The sequence below is a fragment of the Ornithodoros turicata genome, chromosome 3 (assembly GCF_037126465.1).
Source record: "Ornithodoros turicata isolate Travis chromosome 3, ASM3712646v1, whole genome shotgun sequence".
NCBI lineage: Eukaryota > Metazoa > Arthropoda > Arachnida > Ixodida > Argasidae > Ornithodoros > Ornithodoros turicata.
The window spans coordinates 99,712,184-99,734,496 of NC_088203.1; the positions used below are offsets into that span (position 1 = coordinate 99,712,184).

The window sequence follows — 22,313 nt, forward strand, 5'->3', positions numbered from 1 at the left end:
GCCGCGATGCTATGCACTTAAACAAACGAAAAATGGGCTACCATGTTGCGGAAGAAGCACCGCATATTTTACGCCGGCAAAATACGTTCACCTCTTGGCGTTATGACGACGGAAATGTGTCGGTAAGCGGCAAAACGACATGACCTCAAACTGACATTTTCTATGACGTGCGATCAGGACAAGATGGCAGTTTTGCCAAATGCATCCGCTTGAGGGTAGTTACAACAATGACGGTTTTATGTTACCCCCTGATGTAAGTACCTCAGGGCCGGTGTCAAGCCTCATGGGCTTTTTGCTGCTCTCCCAACCGCAAGGAAATAAATTGAAATTGAAATTGAAATTGAAGTGCCGAGTATCGTACGGTTTAAAGTAGGGATGTGCCAACCGAAGCCGCGAATCCTCGAGTTCACGAATCCTAAGCAAAAAAGAAAAAAAAAAAGCCTAAATCCAAGTGAAATCAGTTCGGCATGTGGGCGCCATTTTGACATATATCTAAAATGTGTGAGGAAAACGCAGGTAGAATCCCAGACGTGCCATCTGGGAATGAAACTATGGAAGGGGGAGGTGCAGACGACGGCGGATGACGTTACCACGCTTTGCTGGTATGCCTTGGCCAGCAACGTGCTTCTCCGAGCCGTGTATGGAGGCTGAATGCGGTAGCTCACTCTGAGTGTGCAGCGGGAGCTCGTGTTGAGGCACACAGAGCGCGGATTCCTCCAGCGCCACCTCTCAAAGGTACTGTAAAGCAGCTGGGAATCTGTTTATACTGGCTGCGGCGTTTCAAAGCTTATTCCGAAAGAAATCCACTCTGCAAATTTTGTGTGTGACAAAGTATTCTTAATCACTACTGAAATTGCTGTGAAAAGACGCGGTGGGACACCTGGTGGGAAGTTATCGCGCATTCGTCGAGCAACAGTGTTACATGTCCCCAACCGTCTATCGCCGAGGTCATGGGCTAAGTAACCCATTTCTTTCAAACGAGATAGTTCAAATCCTATGAAGTTATCCTTTGCTCTCTCCATCATTTCCTCTCCCAGCTTTCTCCTTACGATTGCTATGCTGTCCGTAGCTGTCACCGCCACTGCAGTCACCACCCACTGCTCTGTCCGCCTCAATAGCTATGATTAGCAGTGTTTCCAAAGCAGCACGGCAGCTCGTCTAATATCCGCTCTACCTTCGATTAACTGCACACGTAGACCTTGTAACCTGATGACAACGGAACCCCTCTATACTTCACGCAACTCTTAAAATCAAAAGCATCACACTCCCGATGTGCCAATGTGAGGTGTGGCTGAGGTGAGCTGTAGGACATTTACTCACATGCACGATACAGACAACATATTGTAACGTGGATACATAATTTCTTTGTAACGAAGGGAGCTATTACCAGAAGGCACATTTGTGCGAGGGATTCATTGGCGAGTCCTTTGGGCAAGAAAAGGTTTCGCTGAAATGTTGTGAATTCATAAGAGGCACGTTGCATCTTTCATCCGAAGGCGGATGAGTTTGAGGCGTCGGGTCTGGGAATTCCTTTCCACACCACACTAGACACCCGGAAATATAGAAGATCTTGTCCTTCGTCAAACCCTTCACGTTGCCCAGAGTGACATGCGACTTTTCCGAAGCCGCCTTGTATGCCCTCAACAAGGACGTGGTACCCATCGTGTCTGCTAGATACTCTTGGGGATAATCTTTGTAAGCTCTAGCTTTCGGAGCTTTCTCAATAGTCTCGTTGTGGCAACGAACGATCTCGTCGTACTCCGCAATACTTTCGTTGGTAAACCACGGTTTGAAATGTCCTGCACCGTCATAATTCCTGCCAAACGTGTCGTAGCCGTGCATTACTTCATGTGTCACGAAACGCCCAAGGGCTCCATAGTTCACCTCTGGAGGAGCACCATTCGCAAACACTGGCGCCAGTAAAACAGCGGCTGATATCGCTATGCGATTCTGCTGCGGCACGTAGACGCCGTTGACGAGGAATGTGGGAAAGATGGGTCGCACCTCGATGGGTGAGGAGTCGCTCAGTATTCCGTTCCACTTGCGTTTTGTCCAAAACTTCTGAACCTGAAGGTAGTCCTCAATGAAAGTTCCGTTGAGGTCGTTGAGGTCAGGGATGTCTCTAAAGAACGCGTCTATCTTGAAGGCGGAGTTAAATTCCAGCAAGTAAGCAATATCTTTTCTCAGCAACGAGATTTTCTGCAGAGCTCGACTGCTAGTGGTCTCGTCCAGCCAATATGAAGTCTCGAAGGACTTCTTGACTTCCTCAACAATTCCGTGAATCATCTCCCCGACGAGATGCAGCCTCGAGGTGTTCACTATGGTAAACAGGAACCCCGAACCTGCAGTGTTCGGGAACCATCCATTCGTTTGGTCCAGGCACATAGGAAGATCAAAAAGTATAGGCCTGTAGCTATGCAATTGGTGCAACAAGGACGCTTTGTAGAGGTAACGAGCAGTCCTCCAGGCAAAGAATGTCCTTATTTCATTTGATGTGGCGTTCCGTAATTTGCCGAATAAATTGTGGAAGAAATGAACGTCGTCCACTGCCATGGTGACTTTTACATCTTTCGGAAGTCGCGCGTCTGTATTATCCTCCAGGGCCCGACTCCACCGTTCTGAGAGGGTCGTGTCATTGTTCACTAAAAGGCCTAACTTCGACAAGAGGAACAGAAGGTTCTTGCTTCCTGAGGTTTCGCTGCCAGTGTACTGAACTTGCGACAGATTGGCTAAATTATTCTCCGCTGCAATGATCTCATCTGGGAGATCGCGGATGTCTATGGACAGGATTTCCGATAAAATCAGCGTAATCTCATCTTTCCTCGCCTCTCGGTCTTTCCTGACGTCGTCTATTATCGAGTAGTCTCGTCCCATGGAGAGCACAACATGCTCGTCTTTCACCCTTCGTGCTTTCGCTACGTAAAATATCAGGGTAATGTCGAAAACAAAAATAAATTTCACCATAACATCCAGTTCGTCGAATTTCATGTCACCTGTGAAAGTCATTCCATGTTGCTTTAATAGCTCTCTCAGGGCTTTTGTCGTAGTATCGTTATTAATATCCATGCAGTGTTGGTAGAGCGCGGCTGCTTTTTGATATCCTGTTTGCCCTGTGCGCGGGACCTTTTCGTCTTGTAAATGTCTGATCACATTTGAGGTGACATTGTGCTGCAGGACTTGCATATTGAATGTCTTAGTCGGATCATACCAGTGAGATAAAGACGACTGAGCTCCGTTACAGACGTAACTGTAAAAGTTTTCGCAAGGATCTTTCCCTGTGTCCATGGACACGTCAATAAGCCAACGCATGTACTGGCAGTCTTCCGTATCACATACTTTGTCAGTGTCTGGATGTTTCGTGGACATTGTCGCCTTGGTTGTCGTCTCGGGTGTTACAGTCGTTGACGTCGTAAGCCAGTGAGGAGTGTCTTCATAGTCTTCGTAATCGGCATCCGGAAATGGGTATTTGGGAGGAAGTTTGGGTATCACTACATCTTCAGGGGTGGAGGTGGTGATACCCTTGTGGTCCGGTGTTGATCTCCATTCATGACGTGCAACCCAATAGGTTGCTCCAAATGCCACCGGAACAAGAATCACGAGGAGTACCCTTCCCAGTAAGACGTAAGAAGTTTCGTCCTCCTTCACCTGAAATTGGGAAAAATATACTTTGTTAATGAGAACATAATCAGCATCTGGCCTTGTAAAGTTGAATGTCTTTGCCACATGCGAGGGTGAGCGAAAACCCGGAGCTGTTTCTGTAATTCCGATGGAACTCCGACCTATTGAAAGATACGCGGTGAATTTTTTATTATTTATTTTTTCCTCCGTCGGACGTCCCAGCAAGTTTTTGTTTAAACACACACTGCTCGCACATTTTCATGGTTTAATTTTAGTAGAACGTAGATAATGTACGTGACTTCCGGAATACCATGTATACCGCACCCGATCAACTGGTAAAATTCTGAGCCGTGCACTCTTAGAAATGAACTTCACTGCTACAAGCCAACCACCATCTCGAATGATATCATTATCTGCCCCGATTTGTTGAAAACGGGAGGCGTACGCCTTTTTTGTGACAATTATGAACAGCATAAGTGTCACAGAAAAGGCGTACGCCTCCCGTTTCCAACAAATCAGGGCAGATAACGATATCATTCGAGGTGATGGTTGGCTAGTTGCGTGCTATACGGAGAGTGTGCACGCTGTCATTCATTCCGGTAAATAGGTTAACCTCATGGTAACGGAATCGACGCTTTGTTAACTTTCTTTTTCTTTTTTTTAATAATTCCGTGTTAGCCCCGCGAAGCAACTGTGGCTGTGAGCGGCGTATAGACGTGGACATATGGAGAGAGGACAGCAGGAAGGAGTGGGGGACAGGGGTGTTAGTATGCGTCCTGGGCCGACTTCAAGGGGAACTGCGCCGACATTCGTCTAGAAAGTCTTCGGAAAACCCGGGGAAAACCTCAGACAGCACAGCCAGTGACAGGATTCGAACCCGTGTCACCTCCCAGTCTCGACGTGGAAAGCGATCACTCTAACCACTATGCCACGGGAGCTGGTGCCCTGTCAACGCTCGCTAGTATGGCTCTAAAGTGACATCTACACCAACCATGCCTACAAATTTTTATTCAATACAGAGCAGAGCAGTGCAGAACGCAGTCTTGGCTCCTGTGTAACGCAACAAGGCTGAAGAACTACGCAGAGTGAGTTTCACGACGCTACGCTAGTTTCACGAAATATGAGCGAAAGTTAGGTTAGGTTAGGTAAGGTTACAAAATGGTTCATCGCACACCAAAAAAGACCAACTGCGTAATGTTACCAGTGGTGTGAGGCGTATTCAAAAATTTTTATTTCGTGCTTAGATTAATCGGTTGGTAAAATTAATTTTGTCAGTTTCGCAATTATAAGGATTAAAGCCACAATGTCCGTGGGAAAGTTGTAGCGGGAGATACAACAACACGAAACTTTTTCGGGTTTGCAAAAGATGGACGCCAGAACTGTCGCAGACGAGCGACCAGCGTCGGATCATGGTGGCGCTCACGAGGGTCCTGTTATTGAACGAGGATTGGTCACATTCCTGATTCACATTTTGACAGTTTCGCTTGACATTCACATTGGACGAATTCACATTCATCCTGACAGTCGCTGCTACAATTTCGTGTTTCTTGTGTTACCAGCCATCTGTGCTAACAATATGCAGTCCGTCGGTGTGGTAGGCAATGAAGCACTCTATTTTTCAACTTTGGCTCACATTTCGTCGAAATAGCGCACTCTTAAAACTGAAGTTCACCGCATGGCACGCTCCAGCTAATCATAATCTAAAATGATATCGTTATCTGCGTGACTTGTTGAACACGGGAGGTGTACGCCATTTTTTGTGACAATTATGAGCAGCATGGGTGTCACAAAAAACGTGTACACCTCTCATTTTCAACAGGGCAGATGTGGTTTGCTAGGTGCGGGTTGTGCCGTGAAGATCATTCTTAAGAGTGCACGCATGCGGCACCGAAGGCAACTATACTTTAATAGGGTAAAATTTACTGATACATTAATTATATGTTTCTGAGAAATACAAGATATCACTAGTCATTGAAGGCATCGTCCCTGTGAACTGAATGCATGGGGAGGGGATTGGCATGGCGCCTTCGTGCATGACACCGCCGATCATGGAGGAAGGAAACGTCGGAGAGGCAGTTTCGAACAGATTTCCGTATAGGACCCCTCCGGCGGTTGGTCCTGTCACAACCTCCATTTCTTACTGTCCACCACATGGTCATCTCTAAAGCTTCGGTTTAGCAACGCTTTGTTGCTCGCGGTGCTTTCCGTGTTTTTATGCTTTTCCAAAGTCATTTACTCTCAAATGTGAGCACCACTGCGGAACAACGTTTTTTGTTAACGTGTTCTTACCGCGCTTGCGGCTGTCGTTCAACAGAAAGCAGCTCTGTCAAAAAAAAAAAAAAAAAAATAACGTTTCATTCGTAAGCGCGCACTTGACCGGTTGTTTCGTATACCGCTGTCTGTGAGAGAGAACCTTTAACACGTCAGACCTAACCCTTTAAATACCATGCCAATGATGAAGACGGGGCCCAGAAGAATAACAGCCTCTGTTCGAAATATCGGCGGCTCCTGTCCTAAGGGCAACTCCTTCGTACTTCTTTACCGGTTCGCTGGATTTCTACCCATCTATGTCCTGTGAGAGAGTCATCTTGGATCGTTCCTTTGCAAGCTGCCGCTGTGCTACAGCTGCAGATTAATTTGATTTACTCCACTGTTGTACAGGTTTGATTACTGGTGTGCTTTACCACTTGAGCAACAAACACACAAAATGTGGCCATCGTCACACAAACAACAAGAGTAACTTTAATTGCATGTGATCATTTGCATATATTGGTTAAGCGCAAAAGGACTGCAATCAGTTACGTATTGGAAGAGAGGACAACGCGCTGTGTGCTGTTAAGCGAAGGATATAACATCCAACGATCGTAGAATTCGAGGACAACTTTTTTTCCCGCAGTTGTTTGTGGCCCGTACCTCGAACTAGTGACGCATTAATTACACGGACCATTTTTGTTTGCTGCGCGTCTTGAGAGTCATCGATGTTAATGATCGGTAGCGTTCAAGTGAATTGTCTCTTCGGAATTACGACAATGTCTAACCAGATGCACTGCAACACGTGCACAACGGCCGCCACCATGAGAAGTCCGAGAACGAGCTCCTGTTCGTGCCGGAAGACCCATATACACCACGACGAAGAACGAATCGCTTACTCGCTAAGCATGCGGGATAGCTTGGCACTGACCAAGCGAACATTACTGCTCGTGAGTTGGGAAAAAAGTTGCCCCGAAATCACCACCCGAATGCGCCATATGTGCGAAGCTTGTCTGACGCTCTGTTTTTCTTGTGCCTTCCCCGTTGCGAAGTAAGCTCAAGAACATGTAATTCATTGGTGGGCAGGGGGACCTTCGCGCTCCACCGCGACAGAAATATCTGAGCCGAAACTAATTCATTACTGCAACAAATAACCCGCTTCGGTTGCAGATTTTTCTGTATATGGTGTTCACGAGGGTAGTGCCCATTTTAATGCCAACAAAATGGTTGTAAACATAAAGTTCTTCGATCCGTGCACCCGTTCGCCAATTATTTACCTTGGGACTTAACTGACACATGCTGTCTTAGTATAGAAAGTATTAAGTTTCTAGCCTTTGCAGAATTTTTACGAAACAACTATGAGAGCAGCACACATGTTTTCTTTTTTTCCTGTTGGGTTCTTACTTACCAGGCGACATTCTCTTGAAGAAAGTGTGCATCTACAAGATGACTAATTACCTGAAGCACATTAATTAGCTTTTTAATTAGGGGATTTCAGGCAAAAGCGAGATGGCAGATTGGGAGGCTATCCTAGTTGCAAGCCATTTCACATTTAACAAATCTTGAAACAGGCACATGCATTAAAATATCCATCCACCAACGTCACTCATTCTCCAGCAGTTAACGACATACACTCTAAGAAAAAAAAAAGGAGTAAAACGGGGAGTAATTCCAGCTTCTAGTCCCCCACACTGCAATTACTCCGCATTTTAGTCCCCTAACTCAGACATTTACTCTCCAAGACTCCAAACCGTCACTGAGCTCCGCGAATGGTCCTTCGAATGCGACAGTCTACGTAAATTTGTGTCCTTGGTGCATTTGGTGGCATAAGGCTGTATAACGCAGCGAACCTAGAAATGTTCCGAGTACACACTAAGAAACACACTACATACTAGGAAACAATTAGCGATTCTTTCTTCGGACACTGTGCCCTATATGTATGTCGCAAGATTTTATGTCACCCGACATATCAAGGTTGACGATTTGATTCGAAGTATTTTCATGCACGCACACGAATTATGTTATGTTCTGTTATAGAGCGGAGCGTGAAAAGCAGTCTCCACTCTGTGACCATCATCTACTCCCGTGCATTTGCTTCCGGAAGGGTCCATTTTTTGTGGCAATGCATTCAGTCCCCAAGAGGAGTAAAATTACCCTTTTTTTTTCATTACAGTATAGAGCATTACGCCGCCGAGCATAGAGAACGGCTCTGCGTACTGGCCAACTTCCTGACATTGTGCCATACCGCCGGGCGAAAGCTAAGGTAACACGAGAACTTAAGACAGACCGGAACCGTTGGCGTAATTTTTGTCAACACCTTTCATCGTTTGACCCGGACACCAAGATCTCGAGGACAATTCGAGCTCCGAGGGATGCGACCCGACAAAAGAATGCTTTCGCGGCCTTGGCTATCGACGAAAGACGAAAGCCGCAAACGAAATCACGCTAGCGACCTGTATTCTACGACCAAACACTTCCGGACTCATACCTCCGTGGAATAAGTGCAGAAACTCACCCACGTCTGTTTTTGTCTGCTTCGCACGTTCTTTGTTCTCCGGGCCATTGCTCTTGGTATTGCGTATGGCTGCCATCCGAGAAGCCCACGACCTGCATGTTTACACTCGTCTCGCCGGTGTGGCACACAGCTAAAGGCAACGGGACAGGGTCTATGAATGGATGGACGAGAGGGCGAAGGGTGTGGTACGAAGTCGAGGGCCAAATTCTTCTTCTTCGTCCCACGGAGAATGGCCATTAGCCACAAGGGAGATCGGCCAGGGCTATGAGGAAGTCCAACTGTACTATGACTTGACGGTGACAATTTGGATGGAGAATGTGATGGTTGGGGGGAGAATGTAATGGTTGAAATGGTGGAGGTGCTGAAGTTCGCTTGTTTTGGTTCCATGGCACAAGGGCAAGCATCGTGCATGTCGTGGTTTTTTGCATAATTGACATGTAGAGGCATTGTAGTATTCATTAGTAGGCAGTCATTCATTAGTAGTCATTGTAGTAGAGTCATTGTGTAGTAGTCAGTGTAGATGTATGGCTGTGTGTTCGACCGTAGCTTTCCATTCCAGGTAAGCAAAGAGCCCGCGGAGTTGGATACCCTGCACTGAAAGTGTGCACGAAGTTATACTTGGGGCTAAACCAAAGCAATCAGATGACACTGTAACCTTCGGCCACCCTTTTCAGACTTATGTTGCTTTTGACTCGCCTCGTACGAGGGAGCCACCGGAATTTCTCAGTCCTAATCAGCTACTTCGGTGTGAGCGTGGTAACACTCAATGGGTGATTGTGGATGCAAAGGTGGGATGATGCAAAGGTGTGCTAGAAGCGGCGCGAGCCAGAAAGAAAATACGCAAGCCCAACCGCTACCGACCTATCCCAGCTGGAAGTGCTGGAGGCTCCAAACGAAAGGAGGGCTGCTAGGGACACGGGAACCCCCAGCAGACGGAGTGGCAGACTTATACCGGGTGTTTCAGTTAAATCCCCGGGCTAAATAATTCGCGAACCGGTGCACCAACCGAATAACTTTCTTTTTTACAAGTATCTGTCCAATACCGCCTACAAGATGCGCCCCGCATGAATGAGCGGGAGGCGCTCATTATTTAAATAAAAATTCAAATGAGCTTCGTGAAAAAAGCTAACTTCTAAAGCAGGGCGCCGTCGGCATTCAAATGGGTACTACCCCTTCTGGGACCTTCACTAGATACGTTTTAGAGAAAAATCTGCAACCGAAGCGGGTCATTTGTTGCAGTAATTAATTGGTTTCGGTTTACATATTTTTGTCGCGGCTGGTCGCGGTGAAGCGCAAAAGGACGGTCTTTCACTCCCATGTCCACCAATGAATTACGTCCTTACACCAATGAATTACACCAATGAATTACGTCCTTTTGCGCTTCGCCGCGACCAGCCGCGACAAAAATACGTAAACCGAAACCAATTAATTACTGCAACAAATGACCCGCTTCGGTGGCAGATTTTTCTCTAAAAGGTGTCCACTGAAGGTCCCAAAAGGGGTAGTACCCATTTTAATGCCGACGGCGCCCTGCTTTAGAAGTTAACCTTTTTTCACGAAACTCATTTGAACTGAAACCACACCGGGAACAGAAAGTCAAGCTCAGGGAAGAAAAGGCCGACCCCAGAGCGCTCCTCTGAGGCAGAGGCGTCAGTTGCGACCACAAGATGTAGCGGAAATTGATGAAGATGGTTTGTTAGCACTGTCTGCAGAGTACGCAAAGAAGCATGACGGACACTCGTGGGGAAGATGTCAATGACACTCACAGAAGGAGGGTCCAGCGGGGCCCCAAGTGGGAGGACATCCAAGAGCGAAACCTTGAATGGTAGAAGGAGTTGCTGGGCGAAAACTAATTGCGGGGTATTTCTACGGTGACACTGCCGAGTTAACCACAGCCGAGCATCCATAGCGAATGATAGGGTTATCGCTTCTGATTTGAAGAGAAAGGGGTTCGTACGCCTTTTTGTGTCAATTTTCATATATCCAAATTACCACAAAAAGGCGTACGCCAACCTCCCTCTTAGAATCAGAAGCGATAACCCTATCATTCGCGGCCATGCTTGGCGCACAGCGTGCTATGCGGTGAGGTTCTGTTTTTAGAGTGCATGCTGCTACTTTTATCCTTCTCATTGCTTTCACCTCTTGAAGGGTTTTTGTATGTAAAGTGCCCTCCCTCGCGTACGCCTTTTTGTACCGGTTACCACTGGTAACACTACCCAGTCCTGCAATGTGGTGTGCGATTACCCATTCCATTTTTAACTTTTCTCATATTTCGTGAACCACACTCTTAAAAATGAACTTCACCGCATACCACGCTCCTAGCCAACAGTCATCTGGAATGATATCGTTATCTGCCCTGATTTGTTGAAAACGGGAGGCGTACGCCTTTTTGTGACACTTATGCTGTTCATAATTGTCACAAAAAAGGCGTACGCCTCCCGTTTTCAACAAATCAGGGCAGATAACGATATCATTCCAGGTGATGGTTGGCTTGGAGCGTGCTATGCGGTGAAGTTAATTTTTAAGAGTGCACCCGTGTATACGACAGGCGCAACCCACTCTAATAAGGCAAAATTTATTAATCCTTATGAGTTAATTCATTAATTACATGCCTTCTAGGAAATACAAGATAGCAGAATTGTAAGTAGTCATTAGACGCATCGCCCCTGAGACCTGAACGTATTGTTTGGGACATTGTTGTCTAAAATATGGAGCGGTCCCCTACCGGAGGTGTCACACAAGAATGAGCTGTACCGCAACCAGGCGGCCATGTACGGCCGAGGGAACGCCTACCACCATCTACCATCATAGCCGACATCATCTAGGACCCGAAAGTGCTTCCCAAGGTCCCATAGTTGCATCTTGGATTATCCCGTCTGAGCTTCCTCTATGCCACTATGTGGTGAAGTTGGTGTGGTTGTAAGAGTGCAGGTACGTAGTTTTCCGATGAAAATTCTGTAACATCTAAAAAACACCCTGTATAGTTGTGTCGTCACACAGTTCTCAACGCGGCGGCGCGTGGATAGCCCTGTCGACACATCTACGTGTCGAAAGGTCCGTGTACTGAAATGTCCGTGCACCGAAACATCCGTGTACCGAAACGTCCTCTACCGAAAACTCATGTACCGAAATGTCCTAAAGCAGAATTCTTGCGACCCAGCCGTGCACCTACGTCTTGGGGCGTCCCCAAGTCCTAGGGCAACCCCAAATGTCCCATGATATCTTAAGACCTCACGCTTTGGGGATAGATTTTCAATAGGGAAGATGAACCCTTTTAACAGCCGCTATTGCGCCCGTGGTCCCTTACCGTTCGCGGAGGAACGGACTGAAAGCTGGGGAGCATGAAGCCAACTAGGTCGGGGACCTAGAGGAAGTAAAAGGAGGCAATGGAACAGAAAACTACGTTCTGGATAGATTGACAGTCCCCCATACGTGACCCAGTGTAGACAAATAAACGCCGGTTAGTGTTAGAGGGCTACATATATATGGCTAGGGCTATGTATCATATATATTATGATACGATACGTACTCTCCCGGTTATTCCCGCGGTGGAACCAGCTCTTTCTGTAAAGGCAGGTTGGAATGACAAGTAACTGTCTTCGCAACCTGCCTTTCCAGGAAGAGCTGGTGCCACCGCGCGGAAAGCAGCGAAATGGAGTGGTTGTCAATAGCGGTCTGTGCCCGAGCAGTGAGCAAAAACTACACTACTACTCATTCATTCGTCTACACCGAAACCGGAACAAGCTAAAATTCTCCCCCTTGTTGTACTTTTATTTGCAAATGCGGAACGAACATGCCACTACCGTCTTTATCAAAAAGTCAACTCCACAGGTTCACAAAATATTGCCTCTTATCGCAGAAATGTGCAACCGGATATAATGTGGATGACGGACGCCGAATGACAACCAGAGCCTTACTCAATATGCTCGGTCCTATTGACTCAGTACTTAGGAGGCATGTGACATCCAAACGCCAAGTCCCGATAGGATACGCCACCGTTGCGCGCATGCTCCGTTAATACTTTATGAAACAGACTGTGGAAATTATAATTTTAAATGCTGAACTGAATGGTATCGCACAGCTACAGACTTCGATAGCTGTAACTGTATTCCACGACCAAAACCTGTAGAATAATGCCTCGGTAGGATCAGTACAGAAACTCACCAATGTTGGCTTTTCTTCGCTCGTTCTTTGTTCTCCGGGCCATTGCTCCTGGTATTGCGTATGGCTGTCATCCGGGAAGTTCACGACCTGCATGTTTATACTCGTCTTGTCGGTGTGGCACACAACCAAAGGCAACGGGCTACGGATCTATGAATGGATGGATGAGAGGGTGAAGGGTCAGGTACGAAATCGAAGGCCAGATTCGAATGGCACAACAGAAGGCACGATCACGAGGGCAAGATACAGCAAATCTTCTTCTTCTTCCAACCTCCTGCTTCTTCTTTGTCCAAGCAGAAGGTGACTGTGAGCCACTAAGGGAGGCGTAATTACCTCTGTGTGAAAGTTGTGTGTGGTCTTCTGTGTGAAGGTGATATGAGATGTAAGGCTGGTTAGGCGCGGGGGTGAACTTACATGTACCGGGTGTTTGAGTTAAATCCCCGGTCCAAATAAGTCGTGAACGAGTGCATCGATCGAATAACTTTCTCTTTTTTATAAATATCTGCCCGATACTACGATCAGGCTACGCACCTTGTTAAGTATTAAAACGAGTTCATTCTTGAGTGCTTTCAGTGCACGTCTGATAGCGAGAGTACAGAGCACAACTTTGTCTTGGCTTCAGGAATTGTCTTGTCTTTGCTATGACTTCTTGTCTTGACTTTAGGACTTAAGCATGTCTTTAGCACGACCTACTCTATACTAGAGACCTGGAGAGCTGGCGATCCCCTATGGGAGAGACGGGTCACGGGTTAGTTACGTTAGTGACCGCTGCAAGCGCCACATAGCATTATTGGGGAGAGGGAATCACCCTTGCCACCGCCTTTAGTCTACTACGCAGGGATACACAGGCTGTTGCTAAGCACGCGCTATTATCTCTCTTATACTGCTTCGTCGTTGTCAACACAGCCTACCATACATCGCCGCGGTTTCGACAAGTCACGTGGTAACGAATAGTGCGAGCTAGCGCCAAATCCCATAGCCAAGCGGCGATTGCCAGAACTACTACCCCGGTGCTGGGAGCATTGCGGATGTCCAGGTCTCTAGTATAGTAGTAGGTCATGGTCTTTAGAACTAACCGCGTCCTAAAGACAAGTCATCGTCCTATATTTTGAACATAAATGTGTTTGAAGGTTGTACAAGAATGATTTGAATGTTTCAGCCGCTTCCACTGGTACCTGAAGTGATACCGGGTAAGATTTTCAACTGCACGCTTTTCGTATTTATTTTGCAGTGGCCATACTATTACTTTTCTTTAAAAAATGATATTTAGTACTGTACTGATATTTGGTATTGTACTCGGTTACTGATGTGCCGCTACGCAGTAATACGCAGCGGCGCTTCCTAGCCAGCGTGCCAGCTCGTCTAATACCCGCTGTACCTATAGTACGATCAACTGCACTGTCCGCCTTCGCAACTCAATAACGCAACGCGCAGCGACCCAATACTACGCGAAACTCTCAATATCCCAAGCATTACACCAGCCGACGTGAACGGGTGGGAGTTTGTCGCAGCGAATTTATCCAGACCCCTCCCCCTTACAGCCCCCTGATGCCCCCAAATGTTCAGTGACGCCCCCTAACATTTCAGCTGTATACCCCCCACCCAACCCCCACCGCGAATGGCAGGGAATGCAGCATATTCCCCTTCGTCATCGCTTGTTGTTGCTGAGATGGCCTGTAGGAAATTTACTCACAAGCACGACAGAGACATCATATTGTGTAGAGTTCCTTTATAACGAAGTGAGCTATTACCAGAAGACACATTTGTGCGAGGGATTCATTGGCGAGTCCTTTGGGCAAGAAAAGGTTTCGCTGAAATGCTGTGAATTCATAAGAGGCACGTTGCATCTTTCATCCGAAGGCGGATGAGTTCGAGGCTTCGGGTCTGGGAATTCCTTTCCACACCACGCTAGACACGTGGAAATGTAGAAGATCTTGTCCTTCGTCAAACCCTTCACGTTGCCCAGAGTGACATGCGACTTTTCCGAAGCTTTTTTATATGCCCTCAACCGAGACGTAATACCCATCGTGTCTGCTAGATACTCTTGGGGATAATCTTTGTAAGCTCTAGCTTTCGGAGCTTTCTCAATAGTCTCGTTGTGGCAACGAACGATCTTGTCGTATTCCGCAATACTTTTTTCGGTAAACCACGGTTTGAACTGCCCTGCACCGTCATAATTCCTACCAAACGTATCGTAGCCGTGCATTAGTTCATGTGTCACGCCGCTGCCTAGGGTTCCATAGTTCACTTCTGGAGGAGCACCATACGAAAAGATAGGCGTGAGCAAAAGAGCGGTTCCAATGACTATGCGATTTTGCGTAGGTACGTAAAGCCCATTGACGAAGAATAGAGGAAGCGTGTATCGTGGATCCACGAAGGAGGGGTCGCTCAATCTTCCATTCCAGTTGTGCTTTGTCCAAAACTTCCGAACCCGAATGTAGTCCTCGATGAAAGGTCCGTTTAGGTCAGGGAGATCTTTGAAGAACGCGTCTATTTTCAAGGCGGAGCTAAATGCCGGCGAGTAACCAATATCTCTTTTCAGCACAGAAAGTTTCTTCAGAGCTCCAACGCGAGTTGTCTCGTCCAGCCAATGTGAAGACTCGAAGGACTTCTTAATCTCGTCGACAATTGTCTCAATCATTTCCCTAGCGAGATTCAGCCTCGAACTGTTCACTATGGGAAAGAAGAAACCCGAACCTGCAGTATACGGGAACATTTTCGCAGTTTGGTCCAGGCACATAGGAACGTTCGCAAAACCAGGCGAACCAATGTACGATGGGTTCAACAAGGAAGCTTTATACAGGTAAAGGGCAATCTTCCAGGCACAGAATACCCTTAATTCATTTGCCGTAGCATTCCTGGATTTGCCGAATAAATTATGGAAGAAATGAACATCGTTCACTGTCATACTGACTTTGACGTCTTTCGGAAGTCTCGGGTCTGTACTATCCTCCAGGGCTTCATTCCACTGTTCTGACAGGGCCGTGTCGTTGTTTACCAAAAGGCCTAACTTCGACAAGGGGAACAGAAGCGTCTTTCTTCCTGAGGTTTCGCTGCCAGTGTACTTAACTTGCGCCAGATTGGATAAATTATTCTCCACTGCAATAATCTCATTTGCGAGATCGCGGAGGTCTATGGAAAGGATTGCCGATAAAATTAGCGTAATCTCATCTTTCCTCGCCTCTCTGTTTCCCGTGACGGCGTATTTTACCCAGTACTCTTGCCTCATGTATAGTAAAAGCTGCTCGCCTTCTACCCTGCTTGGTTTTATTTCAAATATCAGGGGAATGTCGAAACCAAACATGAATTTCACCATAGCATGCAGTACGTCGAATTGCATGTCACTTGCAAAAGTCATTCCTTGCTGCTTTAAAAACTGTCTCATTGCTTCAGTCGTGGTAACGTTATCAATATCCATGCAGTGCTGGTGGAAGGCCGCTACTTTTTGATATCCCGATTGCCCTCTTCTTGGGACCTTTACGTCTTGTAAATGCCTGGCAATATTTAAAGTGATGTTGCGCTGGATGACTTCCAAATTGAATTTCGTAGACAGATCATACCAGTGAGATAAAGACTTCAGAGCTCCGTTACAGACGTAACTGTAAAAGTTTTCGCAAGGATCTTTTTCTGTGTCCACGGACACGTCAATAAGCCAACGCATGTATTGACAATCTTCCGTATCACATACTTTGTCGGTGAATGGATGTTGCGTGATGCGTGTTGACATTGTCGCCTCGGAAGTCGTCTGAGGTATCTCTGCCGTTGACGTCGTGAGCCAGTGAGGAGTGTCTTCATAGTCTTCATAACTGGCATCGGGAAATGGGTACTTGGGCTGAAGTTTGGGTATCCCGACATACGCAGGGGTGGAGGTGGTGATATCTTCGCCGTCCGGCGTGTGTCTCCATTCATGACGTGCAACCCAATATGCTGCTCCAAACGTCCCCAGAACAAGAGTCACAAGGAGTACCTTTCCCAGCAAGGCGTAAGAAGTTTCGTCCTCCTTTACCTGAAATTAAGAAAAATATACTTTGTTCAATCAGAATATAATAAGCACCTGGCCTTTTCGGGTTGAATGTCTTTCCCACGTAAGGATCTGTTTCGATGAACTCCGAGCTATTGCAAGATACACGGTTACTTTTTTGTTAATTTAGTTTTTCCTCCATCCAAGAATGATTTGCTTAAACACGTATTGCTTGCAAATAACAGAGTGCAACAAAACCAGATGTGACATCAAGTGCGACTGATAGTTTAGCGTGTCTTAGAAGACCGTGGATAATGTGGTTCCTGGAGTATCGCGGCTACCGCACCGGATCAACTGGCGGGATTCTGAGCCATGCACGCTGTCATTCGTTCCGTTAAGTAGGATGACTTTATGGTGACGGAATCGACGCTCGGCTGACGTTCGCACTTATTGTTCTGAAGTGACATTTACACCAACCATGCGTACAAGTTGCTATTCAATACAGAGAAGACCGGTGCTGACTTCGTCTTCGTAGCAGTGCCATGTGACAAGACTGGAAGGTATGGCGAGTGTTTCACGAAAAGTGAGCCAAAGTTTTAAAACAGAATGGTGATGTAAGTGCTAGCACATCAGGCCAGTGACAGGGAACCAGCCAGACTTGTGCCCGTTCCTCGAAAAAAGTAATTGATTACCGTTACCGTTACTTCTACGGGAAAAGTAACTGATTACCGTTACCAATTACTGGACTCCAAATGTAATTGAGTAACGAGTAGAAAAGTAACGCGTTACTCCGGTCGTTACTCTGCATTCACGCAAATTATACCCGTCTTTGTGGCCTCAGAGGAGGGGGGGGAGAAAGAAATCGTTCAACAGCGGGACAAGTGAAATAACACGAAAAACAAAAACGCGCAGGACAAGTAGATCTGATCGTCTACTGTATTTATCGCCTGGGAAAACGTTGACCCGATTGTGGAAAAGCATTCCGTGGATCTTCCCATGACTCACTACACCTCCAAAGCTACCACAATGGTACCACCACACTGGTGTAGTGAGAGATTAGGGAGAGAGACCCTGAAATTCCATAACCTTATTACAATGACCTCCGCTTGGTATAGTAGAACGGTCCCAAAAAGGCTCACTGCACGAGGGTCTTGACTAGGGGCAGAACATCTGAAAGATGAGTTAATCTCTACCGGAAAAGTAATCAATTACTGAGTAATCGATTACTCAGAGAAGTAATTGATTACTCGAAAAATTACTTTCACAGTAAAGTAACTGATTACTCGAAAAATTACTCATAAAAGTAATTGATTACAAGTAACGCAATTACTAGTAACGCGTTACGCACAAGTCTGGAGCCAGCGAACAAGGTTTATTCTACTGTCCCGCGCAGAATGACAGTGGGACGTGCTCGATGCACGGAAGTTGTCGTTTTCTTCATTTGCTAACAAATGGTGCATCGCACACCAACAACACGAACAGCGGAGTGTTACCAGCGGTGCGGGGAACACACAAACATTTTTATTTTGCAATTAATTGATTAGTAAAATTAATTTGTCAGTTTCGTGTTCATTAGGATTAGAGCCCCAATGTCAATGAGAAGGTTGGGAGATACAACGACACGAAACTTTCTCGGGATTGCAACAAATCGACGTGGGACTCGCCGCTGACGCGCCAAGAGCGTCGTATCATGGTGGCGCCCCCGAGTGTACGGTCATTGAACGAAGACTAGCCACATTCCTTACTAACATTTTGGCATTTTGGCTTTATTCCCTGCGCGTCTTTGATAAGTCCCGCGCCGATTTTATGTTTTTGTCGTTACGTTATTTTCAGTTCTTTTCTGTTACCACACCACATAGCAGGATTGGATAGTGTTACCACTGGTGACTAGTAACACTATCCAATCCTGCAATGTGGTGTGCGATTACCCATTCCATTTTTTAACTTTTCTCATATTTCGTGAACCACCCGTGTATACGACGGCGTGCGCAACCCACTCTGATAAGCCAAAGGTTATGAATATTTATGAATTAATTCATTAATTACATGCTTTCTAGGAAATACAAGATAGCAGATTTTTAAGTAGTCATTACACGCATCGCCCCTCAGACCTGAACGTATTGTTTGGGACATTGTTGTCTAAAATATCTCGCCCGTGATGGAGCGGTCCCCTACCGGAGGTGTCACACAAGAATGAACTGTACCGCAACCAGGCGGCCAAGTACGGCCGAGGGAACGTCTACCACCATCTACCACCATCACCGACATCATCTAGGACACGAAAGTGCTTCCCAAGGTCCCATAGTTGCATCTTGGATTATCCCGTCTGAGCTTCCTCTATACCCCTATGTGGTGAAGTTCATTTTTAAGAGTGCAAGTACGTAGTTTTCCGAAAACACCCTGTATAGTTGTGTCGTCACACAGTCCTCGACGCGGCAGCGCGTGGATAGCCCTGTCGACACATCTACGCTTCGAAAGGTCCGTGTACTGGAATGTCCGTGCATCGAAACATCTATGTACCGAAACGTCCTCTACCGAAATGTCCTAAAGCAGAATTCTTGCGACCCAGCCGTGCACCTACGTCTTGGGGCGTCTCCAGGTCCTAGGGCAACCCCAAATGTCCCATGATATCTTAAGACCTCACGCTTTGAGGAATATATTTTCAATAGGGAAGATGAACCCTTTTAACAGCCGCTATTGCGCCCGTGGTCCCTTACCGTTCGCGGAGGAACGGACTGAAAGCTCGGGAGCATGAAGCGAACTAGGTCGGGGACCTAGAGGAAGAAGAGGAGGCAAAGGAAGAGAAAGCTACGTTCTGGATAGATTGACAGTCCCCCATGCGTGACCCAGTGTAGACAAATAAAGGCCGGTTAGTGTTAGAGGGCTACATATACAGGGTGTCCCAGAAAACGTGGGATTGAATTATAGTAAAAATGCTACGCCACCTAGAATCATGCGGTCAACAGCATTTGTTCTTATTAAATGGTTTTTGCCACCTCCTAATGTGAATGTCGTGTCCTCCAAGTTTAATTATGTAAATATTTGCGAACTGAACTCGGAAATTTTCCAAGTAAAGGTCACTTTTTTACCCCGCCAATATGAAGAGCGTTCCGAATTCACTCAAATTCATGATAATTGACAGTGATATTCACGAACTATCCCATCGGAAAAAATAGCCAAATATCATGCTTTTCGGAGCACCGGACCATAGCGCGCGATCGCGCGGCTTTTTGAGCGCAATCGCTCTCAGTGCGACGAAAGGAGGTCCCGAAGCCAGCCCACAGAGTGATAGTAGAGAAAGTAACAGCTCCTAAAATTCGGGGAGGGAAAGCGTTATCCCAGCGAGAGTCGGACGTGATAAGCCGTGCCTGTTTATCTCTTTCTGCGATGTCGGGGAGGGCTGGGTTTCCCACCTCCTTTCGGCGGACTGACGAGGATTGCGCTGAAAAATTCATCGTGCGCTATTCTGTGCGACCTTCGCAGAGCATGATGTTCGGCTATTTTTTCCGATGGGAGAGCTCCTGAATATCCCTTTCAATTATCATTAATTTGACTAAATTAGACACGCTCTTCACATTGGTGGGGTAAAAAAGTGACCTTTGCTAGGAAAATTTCCGACTTAAGCTTGCAAAAATTTACATAATTAAACTTACGTTACATGACATTCACACGAGGAGGTGGCAAAAACACAAAGAACAAATGCCATTGACCGCATGACTCTAGGTGGTGTAGTTTTTTTATTATAATTCAATGACACGTTTTCTGGGACACCCTGTATATGACTAGGGCTATGTATCATACATATTATGACACATACTCTCCGGCTATTCCCGCGGTGGAACCAGCTCTTTCGGTAAAGGCAGGTTGGAATGACAAGTAACTGTCTTTGCAATCTGCCTTTCCAGAAAGAGCTGGTGCCACCGCGCGGGAAGCAGCGAAATGGAGTGGCTGTCAATAGCGGTGTGAACTAAAGCCATGTACGTGCTGTCCCCGTTTGTCCTAAAGGTTTAAGTGGACATAACCTGTACTTTATGGAGCGTCCGGTTTATTACCGGTACCTGTGCACGAGAAGTGAGCAAAAACTACACTACTACTACTACTGCTGCGGGTTCATTCGTCTACACCGAAACCGGAACAAGCTAAAATTCTCCCCCTTGTTGTACTTTGATTTGCAAATGCGGAACGAACATGCCACTACCGTCTTTATCAAAAAGTCTACTCCACAGGTTCACAAAATATTGCCTCTTATCGCAGAAATGTGCAACCCGATATAATGTGGATGACGGACGCCGAATGACAACTAGAGCCTTCTCAATATGCTCGGTCCTATTGACTCAGTATTTAGGAGGCATGTGACAACCAAAGGCCAAGTCCCGATAGGATACGCCACCGTTTCGCGCATGCTCCGTTAATACTTTATGAAACAGACTGTGAAAATTATAATTTTAAATGCTGAACTGAATGGTTATGCACAGCTACAGGTTTCGACAGCTGTAACTGTATTCCACGACCAAACACCTGTAGAATAATGCCTCGGTAGGATCAGTACAGAAACTCACCAATGTTGGCTTTTCTTCGCTCGTTCTTTGTTCTCCGGGCCATTGCTCCTGGTATTGCGTATGGCTGTCATCCGGGAAGTCCACGACCTGCATGTTTATATACTCGTCTTGTCGGTGTGGCACACAACCAAAGGCAACGGGTCACGGATCTATGGATGGATGGATGAGAGGGTGAAGGGTGATGTACGAAGTCGAAGGCCAAATTCGAATGGCAGAACAGAAGGCACGATCACGAGGCCAAGATACAGCAAATCTTCTTCTTCTTCCAACCTCCTGCTTCTTCCCTGTCCAAGCAAATGTCACACTGGTTATACACGTGTTCCAAACATGTATGACAACATGTCTTTAAACACGTATGGCGTATGTATAATGCTCTGTCACACTGGTCATACAATTCTTGTTTGACAACATTGTTCGATTCAAACGCTTGTATGATTATACATCGCCTCGAACATGTGTCGTTCAAACATCGGTCACACTGGTTCTACAACTACAGTGGGAGTGGCTTAAACAGTGATGTATGACACACGTCAGTGTCACAGCAACCAATCCAGGAGTTTATATAACTTCCATTCGCGGACATCGCAATTCAAAATGTACGAAGACGACGAAGACGGGCCTGTACTGGCAGATTTTCGATTGTTTCATGCTCCATGTGCGCATGCAAAGAGGTCGCCATTTTGAACGTACGTGCAACACAATGTCGCGAACACTGACTTACAACTTACTCGTGCAAAATAACTCACGCGCATCACGATGTCGTTGACACTGACCGCTGCAAACGTTTTCGTTTGCACGTTTCGTTTCGTTTCGTTTTGTTCGTGTCGTGGCGAATACGCCCGTTTATACAACTTGTCCATCACCGTTTTTCGGCAGTGCCCAAATACATCGTCGTGTGTTTGACAACATGTTGTCAAACATAGTCAGAGCGCTTGCTTGTATGACGGCACGGTCACACTGGGTATACACACGTGTTTTAAAACATGTTTTGCCGGTGTTTAAGCAGTGTGACCAGCACTGTATGGTCATACATGTTTAAGGGATGTTTGTTATACACGTTCGTCATACATGTATGACGGGATATAGATGGGTAGTGTGTGGGCAGTGTGACCAGCAGCACTGTGACCACCACAGTGTGTGTCAGCTGTGTGACCTTGTCACACAGCAGTGTGACAAGGCATGTTTGTTATACACGTTCGTCATACATGTATGGCGGGATGTTGGTCTATAATGTATAACCAGTGTGATA

At 46.5% G+C, this 22,313-nt stretch overlaps 2 protein-coding genes across 2 annotated transcripts; both read right to left on the reverse strand.

Moving 5' to 3' along the window:
* Window positions 1-1,303: 1,303 nt before the first annotated feature.
* On the reverse strand, window positions 1,304-12,792 carry LOC135387539 (neprilysin-1-like). Its single transcript, XM_064616692.1, has 2 exons — window positions 12,548-12,792; window positions 1,304-3,645 (listed from the first exon to the last, which is right to left on the reverse strand). Exons 1-2 carry the CDS (start codon window positions 12,638-12,640, stop codon window positions 1,384-1,386), a joined length of 2,355 nt encoding a protein of 784 aa, XP_064472762.1. The 5' UTR covers window positions 12,641-12,792; the 3' UTR covers window positions 1,304-1,383.
* Window positions 12,793-14,258: 1,466 nt separating this feature from the next.
* LOC135387540 (neprilysin-1-like) lies at window positions 14,259-21,306 on the reverse strand. The gene is made up of 2 exons (XM_064616693.1): window positions 21,065-21,306; window positions 14,259-16,550 (listed from the first exon to the last, which is right to left on the reverse strand). Exons 1-2 carry the CDS (start codon window positions 21,155-21,157, stop codon window positions 14,292-14,294), a joined length of 2,352 nt encoding a protein of 783 aa, XP_064472763.1. The 5' UTR covers window positions 21,158-21,306; the 3' UTR covers window positions 14,259-14,291.
* Between the last annotated feature and the right edge of the window lie 1,007 nt (window positions 21,307-22,313).